Raw genomic sequence first — 8677 nt, 5'->3', positions numbered from 1 at the left:
CTACCCTGATAGTAGACTGTAGAGTACAGTAACACACCTCCAGCATGGTCACTACCCTGATAGTAGACTGTAGAGTACAGTAACACACCTCCAGCATGGTCACTACCCTGATAGTAGACTGTAGAGTACAGTAACACACCTCCAGCATGGTCACTACCCTGATAGTAGACTGTAGAGTACAGTAACACACCTCCAGCATGGTCACTACCCTGATAGTAGACTGTAGAGTAACACACCTCCAGCCACACACACACACACCAACCAGCCACACACACACCAACCAGCCACACACACACACACACACCAACCAGCCACACACAGAAACCACCCAACACACATAAGTTATCAAAAGCTTGTTTTTTAATTCAACAAATTGACATCTTTCAGCGAGGTGTTTGGTTAAGAAAATAGAGGGACGAAAATAAATGACAGAAGATGAGGGTTGTTTATGATCGTCATGACTACGAAGGGAACGGGTAAACAACAACGACCTCTGAGCATGATCAACTACAACAGTGCTCTGAGGGAGGGAGGAGAGAGAGAAAGATGGAGGGACATATAGAGGGAAACAGAGGGAGAGAGATGAGGAGAGGGAGAGGAGGGTGTATTCTTCATCACTCCATGGTGTCCTGGTTCTCCTGGTCTCCTCCCATGTAGACAAAGAGAGAGAGATGAAGAGGGACAGAGGGAGAGGAGGGTGTTCTCTTTATCACTCCATGGTGTCCTGGTTCTCCTGGTCTCCTCCCATGTCATCACTAGGTTCCTTGCCCTCCTTGCTCCTCTTGCTCTTCTTGTGTTTGTGTCTCCTGTGACCGTCTCCTTCTTCACTATCATGTCTCCTCCTGCTGCTACTGCTCAGAGTGAGAGAGAGGGAGAGAGAGAGAGGGAGAGGGGGGGAGGGAGGGAGGGAGGGAGAGAGAGAGAGAGAGAGAGAGAGAGAGGGAGAGAGAGAGGGAGGGAGAGAGACAGAGAGAGAGAGGGAGAGAGAGACAGAGAGGAGAGAGAGACAGACAAAGAGAGAGAGGGAGAGACAAAGAGAGACAGAGAGAGAGAGAGAGGGAGAGAGACAGAGAGAGAGGGGGAGGGAGAGAGAGAGAGGGGGAGGGAGAGAGAGACAGAGAGACAGACCGAGAGAGAGAGGGAGAGAGACAGAGAGACAGACCGAGAGAGAGAGGGAGAGAGAGGGGGAGAGAGACAGAGAGACAGACCGAGAGAGAGAGGGAGAGAGAGGGGGAGAGAGAAACAGACAGAGAGGAGACAGAGACAGAGAGAGAGAGAGAGAGAGAGAGAGAGAGAGAGAGAGAGAAAAGGAAGACAGTTCTGATTCTGATACAACAAAGAGGTGAAATAATGTGAGTGAGTGAGTGAGAGAGTGTGTGAGTGAGTGAGTGAGTGAGTGAGTGTGGGGCGTACCTGCGTGATGACTTGTGTCTCCCCTCCTCCTTCTCTCTGTGTCTTCTCTCTCTGTGTCTCTCCTCCTTCTCACGGCTCGACCTGTCTCTGTGACGCTCCCCGCCTCCACCACCACGTTCACCACCACTCCCACGGTCACCGCCACGCTCCCCCCCTCCACGGTCACCTCCACGGTCTACGCCTCCACGCTCCCCTCCTCCGCGGTCACCTCCTCCGCGGTCACCACCGCCGCTGTAGCCACGCTCCGCCTGGTACTCCCGGTAACCGCGGTACCGCTCCTCGTCACTATGGAGACCAGACAGAATATCTCATTGGACGCTGGACAGTGACATGACTAATCATCTTTTCTGATTGAAACAACTCACTGTTCAATCTGGTCGTTGTTAAACAGATCTTTTCTGATTGGACAGTGAGATGAGTTGTGTCAATCTGTCGGTCGTTGTAGGGGGCAGTATTTTCATGTCTCATGTACGGATGAAAAGCGTGCCCAAAGTAAACTGCCTGTTACTCAGGCCCAGAAGCCAGGATATGCATATAATTGGTAGATTTAGATAGAAAACACTCTAAAGTTTCTGAAACTGTTAAAGTAATGTCTGTGAGTATAACAGAACTGATATGGCAGGCGAAAACCCAGAGGACAAACCCATCAAAAAAAAAAAGAATTTTCAGCCTACCACTGTTTTCAATGTCTTTCATGTTTTTTATGAGGCGAAGTCCTCCCAGATTGCAATTCCTAGGGCTTCCACTAGATGTCAACAGTCTTTAGAAAGAGTTTCGGGCTGAGTTTTGGAAAAATTAGCAAGAAGTTGTAGTTTTTCTAAGAGGCTCCCATTGTGGCTGTAGTGTTTCCATGCGCGTGAATCGGTGGATTATTGACTGAAGCGCGCCAGCTAAACTGAGTTTTTATGGATATAAAGAAGGACTTTATCGAACAAAAGGACCATTTGTGATGTAACTGGGACCTATTGGAGTGCCAACTGAAGAAGATCATCAAAGGTAAGGCATTTATTAAATCGCTATTTATTTTTTTTTTTTGAATTTTTGAGCCCGTACGGGAGTTATAGCGATGAGACAAGATAGTAACTACAAAAACAATTGGATACCACGAAATTGGGGAGAAAAGGGAGTAAAATTCAAAACAAAATAAATATATATATATATATATATATATTAAAAAAAGAATGTGCTGTAAGCGCACTCCACAGCTAGCTATCGTATTCAATATGTTTCTATAGCTCAACTGGTTTGTGCCTTGCCAAGGAATGCGGTCACTTGTGTTAGCGAGCAGAGGACCACTGGTCCGAGCCCGGTACTGGGATAGGGACAGTGGGGGAAGATATACTGTTAGGAGAACACTGCCGCCTGCGTCGTCCTCGACTAACCCGCTGTCGCCTGCGTCGTCCTCGACTAACCCGTTGACGCCTGCGTCGTCCTCGACTAACCCGCTGTCGCCTGCGTCATCCTCGACTAACCCGTTGACGCCTGCGTCGTCCTCGACTAACCCGCTGTCGCCTGCATCGTCCTCGACTAACCCGCTGTGGCCTGCATCGTCCTCGACTAACCTGTTGTAAGCCATAGTGGAGGGGCTGTGCTCTCGCTCTCTCTCCCTCTCATGTGGTCTCTCCCTGGGTCTCTCTCTCTCCTTCTCCCTCTTGTCCTCCCGTCTGGGTCCTGGTCCCGGTCCCGGTCCTGATGGGTAGTCGTACAGTAAAGAACATCAGGTCAGACTGATTGATTGGTTATTGATTGACTGATCACTAGAGTAAAAGAACATTAGCTGAAACCCCAAAAACAGTTTGTAGAGGCGCTGACTAACAGAGAGTAAAGGCTGGGATTCAATCTGATCCTGCTTCGTCAGCTATGACCCCTTTTTAAAAAGGGCAATGCTCCTGTGTTCACCAAGATCGTTGTCACGGTAACCGCTGCATAGGTCAGCTCAATCAGATATGACCTTTAAACTCTGCTATTACACAGATCTACCGCTGATCACATTAAATAAATACATTGTCTATACCACCCTCCTGTTTCGGTTTACCTGGAGGCTAGCAGTACTACTGTTTAGACTGGTTTACCTGGAGGGTAGACTGGTTTACCTGGAGGGTAGACTGGTTTACCTGGAGGGTAGCAGTACTACTGTTTAGACTGGTTTACCTGGAGGGTAGCAGTACTACTGTTTAGACTGGTTTACCTGGAGGGTAGCAGTCCTCCTGTTTAGACTGGTTTACCTGGAGGGTAGCAGTACTACTGTTTAGACTGGTTTACCTGGAGGGTAGCAGTCCTCCTGTTTAGACTGGTTTACCTGGAGGGTAGCAGTCCTACTGTTTAGACTGGTTTACTTGGAGGGTAGCAGTCCTACTGTTTAGACTGGTTTACCTGGAGGGTAGCAGTACTACTGTTTAGACTGGTTTACCTGGAGGGTAGCAGTACTACTGTTTAGACTGGTTTACCTGGAGGGTAGCAGTCCTCCTGTTTAGACTGGTTTACCTGGAGGGTAGCAGTACTACTGTTTAGACTGGTTTACCTGGAGGGTAGACTGGTTTACCTGGAGGGTAGACTGGTTTACCTGGAGGGTAGACTGGTTTACCTGGAGGGTAGACTGGTTTACCTGGAGGGTAGACTGGTTTACCTGGAGGGTAGACTGGTTTACCTGGAGGGTAGACTGGTTTACCTGGAGGGTAGACTGGTTTACCTGGAGGGTAGACTGGTTTACCCGGAGGGTAGACTGGTTTACCTGGAGGGTAGCAGTACTACTGTTTAGACTGGTTTACCTGGAGGGTAGCAGTACTACTGTTTAGACTGGTTTACCTGGAGGGTAGCAGTACTACTGTTTAGACTGGTTTACTTGGAGGGTAGCAGTCCTACTGTTTAGACTGGTTTACCTGGAGGGTAGCAGTACTACTGTTTAGACTGGTTTACCTGGAGGGTAGCAGTACTACTGTTTAGACTGGTTTACCTGGAGGGTAGCAGTCCCACTGTTTAGACTGGTTTACCTGGAGGGTAGCAGTCCTACTGTTTAGACTGGTTTACCTGGAGGGTAGCAGTCCTACTGTTTAGACTGGTTTACCTGGAGGGTAGCAGTCCTACTGTTTAGACTGGTTTACCTGGAGGGTAGTAGTCCCACTGTTTAGACTGGTCCATCATAGGAGGCCATGGAGACACCACACCTGGCATAGGAGGAGGGTAGCCACCTGGAGACAGAGAGGATGAGGATATACTGTAGTGATATACTGTAGTGAGGAGGAGGAGGATATACTGTAGTGATATACTGTAGTGATATACTGTAGTGATGAGGATATACTGTAGTGATATACTGTAGTGATGAGGATATACTGTAGTGTGGAAGAGGAGGAAATACTGTAGTGATGAGGATATACTGTAGTGATATACTGTTGTGATGAGGATATACTGTAGTGATATACTGTCGTGATGAGGATTTACTGTAGTGATATACTGTAGTGATGAGGAGGAGGATATACTGTAGTGATATACTGTCGTGATGAGGATATAGTGTAGTGATATACTGTAGTGATGAGGAGGAGGATATACTTTCACTCACTATACCTTCACTCACGCCGCCAAACTTACCCTAGTAAAACTGACTATCCTACCGATCCTCGACTTCGGCGACGTCATCTACAAAATTGCTTCCAACACTCTACTCAGCAAACTGGATGCAGTTTATCACAGTGCCATCCGTTTTGTCACTAAAGCACCTTATACCACCCACCACTGCGACTTGTATGCTCTAGTCGGCTGGCCCTCGCTACATATTCGTCGCCAGACCCACTGGCTCCAGGTCATCTACAAGTCCATGCTAGGTAAAGCTCCGCCTTATCTCAGTTCACTGGTTACGATGGCAACACCCATCCGTAGCACGCGCTCCAGCAGGTGTATCTCACTGATCATCCCTAAAGCCAACACCTCATTTGGCCGCCTTTCGTTCCAGTTCTCTGCTGCCTGTGACTGGAACGAATTGCAAAAATCGCTGAAGTTGGAGACTTTTATCTCCCTCACCAACTTCAAACATCTGCTATCTGAGCAGCTAACCGATCGCTGCAGCTGTACATAGTCTATTGGTAAATAGCCCACCCATTTTCACCTACCTCATCCCCATACTGTTTTTATTTATTTATTTTTATTTTTCTGCTCTTTTGCACACCAATATCTCTACCTGTACATAACCATCTGATCATTTATCACTCCAGTGTTAATCTGCATAATTGTAATTATTTGCCTACCTTCTCATGCCTTTTGCACACAATGTATATATAGACTCCCCTTTTTTCTACTGTGTTATTGACTTGTTAATTGTTTACTCCATGTGTAACTCTGTGTTGTCTGTTCACACTGCTATGCCTTATCTTGGCCAGGTCGCAGCTGTAAATGAGAACTTGTTCTCAACTAGCCTACCTGGTTAAATAAAGGTGAAATAAAATAAAAAAAATTAAAAAAAAATACTGTAGTGATATACTGTAGTGATATACTGTGAGGAAGAGGAGGATATAATGTAGTGATATACTGTGAGGAAGAGGAGGATATACTGTAGTGATATACTGTAGTGAGGAGGACGAGGATATACTGTAGTGATATACTGTAGTGATATACTGTAGTGATGAGGAGGAGGATGTACTGTAGTGATATACTGTAGTGATGAGGAGGAGGATATACTGTAGTGATATACTGTAGTGATATACTGTAGTGATGAGGAGGATATACTGTAGTGATATACTGTAGTGATATACTGTAGTGATGAGGATATACTATAGTGAGGAGGAGGATATACTGTAGTGATATACTGTAGTGAGGAGGGGAAGGATATACTGTAGTGATATACTGTAGTGAGGAGGAGGAAATACTGTAGTGATATACTGTAGTGATATACTGTAGTGAGGAGGAGGAGGATATACTGTAGTGATATACTGTAGTGATATACTGTAGTGATGAGGAGGATATACTGTAGTGATATACTGTAGTGATGAGGAGGATATACTGTAGTGATATACTGTAGTGATGAGGAGGATATACTGTAGTGATATACTGTAGTGATGAGGAGGATATACTGTAGTGATATACTGTAGTGAGGAGGAGGATATACTGTAGTGATATACTGTAGTGAGGAGGAGGAGGATATACTGTAGTGATATACTGTAGTGATGAGGAGGAGGATATACTGTAGTGATATACTGTTGTGTTGAGGATATACTGTAGTGATGAGGACATACTGTAGTGATATACTGTAGTGAGGAGGAGAAGGATATACTGTAGTGATATACTGTGAGGATATACTGTAGTGATGACATACCTGTCATAGGAGGAGGGAAACCACCTGAGGGACAATAAACATGATCGATTATTACAATATTGTGTGAACATATCAGTGTGTACCCACCTAAAAAAAACTTCCATGTGGAGTTAAAATACTTCCCATATCAACGACGGCCGAGACGACAGCAGTATCGTAAAAGACTAAACTGTTTGGTGCTTTAAAAACCTGCTGGATGTCAAATATGGTGTTCTGTAGCTTGGAAAATAAATACAATGTGACTCTGTTTTCCAGCATCAGGGCTGTTTTCCAACATCAGGGCTGTTTTCCAACATCAGGGCTGTTTTCCAACATCAGGGCTGTTTTCCAACATCAGGGCTGTTTCCCAACATCAGGGCTGTTTCCCAACATCAGGGCTGTTTTCCAACATAATGTTTGTTTCCAACATCAGGGCTGATTTCCAACATCAGGGCTGTTTTCCAACATAATGATGTTTGTTTCCAACATCAGGGCTGTTTTCCAACATAATGTTTGTTTCCAACATCAGGGCTGTTTTCCAACATAATGATGTTTGTTTCCAACATCAGGGCTGTTTTCCAACATCAGGGCTGATTTCCAACATCAGGGCTGTTTTCCAACATAATGATGTTTGTTTCCAACATCAGGGCTGATTTCCAACATCAGGGCTGTTTTCCAACATCAGGGCTGTTTTCCAACATCAGGGCTGTTTTCCAACATCAGGGCTGTTTTCCAACATAATGTTTGTTTCCAATATCAGGGCTGTTTTCCAACATCAGGGCTGTTTTCCAACATAATGATGTTTGTTTCCAACATCAGGGCTGTTTTCCAACATAATGATGTTTGTTTCCAACATCAGGGCTGTTTTCCAACATAATGATGTTTGTTTCCAACATCAGGGCTGTTTTCCAACATAATGATGTTTGTTTCCAACATCAGGGCTGTTGTCCAACATAATGATGTTTGTTTCCAACATCAGGGCTGATTTCCAACATCAGGGCTGTTTTCCAACATAATGATATTTGTTTCCAACATCAGGGCTGTTTTCCAACATCAGGGCTGTTTTCCAACATCAGGGCTGTTTCCCAACATCAGGGCTGTTTTCCAACATAATAATGTTAGTTTCCAACATAAGGGCTGTTTTCCAACATAATAATGTTAGTTTCCAACATAAGGGCTGTTTTCCAACATCAGGCAACATCAGGGCTGTTTTCCAACATAATGATATTTGTTTCCAACATCAGGGCTGTTTTCCAACATCAGGGCTGTTTTCCAACATAATGATATTTGTTTCCAACATCAGGGCTGTTTTCCGACATAATGATGTTCATTTCCGACATCAGGGCTGTTTTCCGACATAATGATGTTCGTTTCCGACATAATGATGTTTGTTTCCAACATCAGGGCTGTTTTCCGACATAATGATGTTCGTTTCCGACATAATGTTTGTTTCCGACATAATGATGTTCGTTTCCGACATAATGATGTTCGTTTCCGACATAATGTTTGTTTCCGACATAATGATGTTTGTTTCCGACATAATGATGTTTGTTTCCGACAATCAATCAATTCAATCTGCTTTGTGTTTCCTTGCCACGATACTAACGAGGATGGCGATACTGGTATCGTACCGGCCCTAATATCAATCAAACTTTGGATCAAGTTCATAAATGGGTGCTTCCCAACTGGAGCCCTATATAGGGCACTGCTTTAGACCAGAGCCCTATGACACCCTATTTCCTATATAGTGCACTACTTTAGACCAGAGCCCTATGGCACCCTATTCCCTATATCTAGTGCACTACTTTAGACCAGAGCCCTATGGCACCCTATTCCCTATATATAGTGCACTACTTTAGACCAGAGCCCTATGACACCCTATTCCCTACATAGTGCACTACTTTTGCCCACAGCCCTATTGACCCTGCTTAAAAGAAATGCATTATATAGGCCAGATTGGGTCCCATTGGGACTCATCCTATA

General features: G+C 45.1%; 1 protein-coding gene across 3 annotated transcripts in view; it reads right to left on the bottom strand.

Moving 5' to 3' along the window:
* Positions 1 to 342: 342 nt before the first annotated feature.
* LOC110513555 (pre-mRNA 3'-end-processing factor FIP1) overlaps positions 343 to 8677 on the bottom strand; it is a 42379-nt gene continuing 34044 nt past the window's right edge. For 2 of the 3 annotated variants that reach the window (XM_036972917.1, XM_036972916.1), the window contains exons 15-19: positions 6716 to 6739; positions 4515 to 4601; positions 2976 to 3102; positions 1414 to 1698; positions 343 to 851 (exon numbers count right to left, since the gene is read on the bottom strand). In XM_036972917.1, the coding sequence (XP_036828812.1) occupies positions 710 to 851; positions 1414 to 1698; positions 2976 to 3102; positions 4515 to 4601; positions 6716 to 6739 (665 nt within the window). In that variant the 3' untranslated portion in view covers positions 343 to 709. The remainder of the gene's footprint in view (positions 852 to 1413; positions 1699 to 2975; positions 3103 to 4514; positions 4602 to 6715; positions 6740 to 8677) is intronic. The other variant, XM_036972918.1, reaches the window with a different exon arrangement.

Source organism: Oncorhynchus mykiss, unplaced genomic scaffold (genome assembly GCF_013265735.2).
Source record: "Oncorhynchus mykiss isolate Arlee unplaced genomic scaffold, USDA_OmykA_1.1 un_scaffold_212, whole genome shotgun sequence".
NCBI lineage: Eukaryota > Metazoa > Chordata > Actinopteri > Salmoniformes > Salmonidae > Oncorhynchus > Oncorhynchus mykiss.
This window is presented reverse-complemented; position numbering and strand designations above follow the sequence as displayed.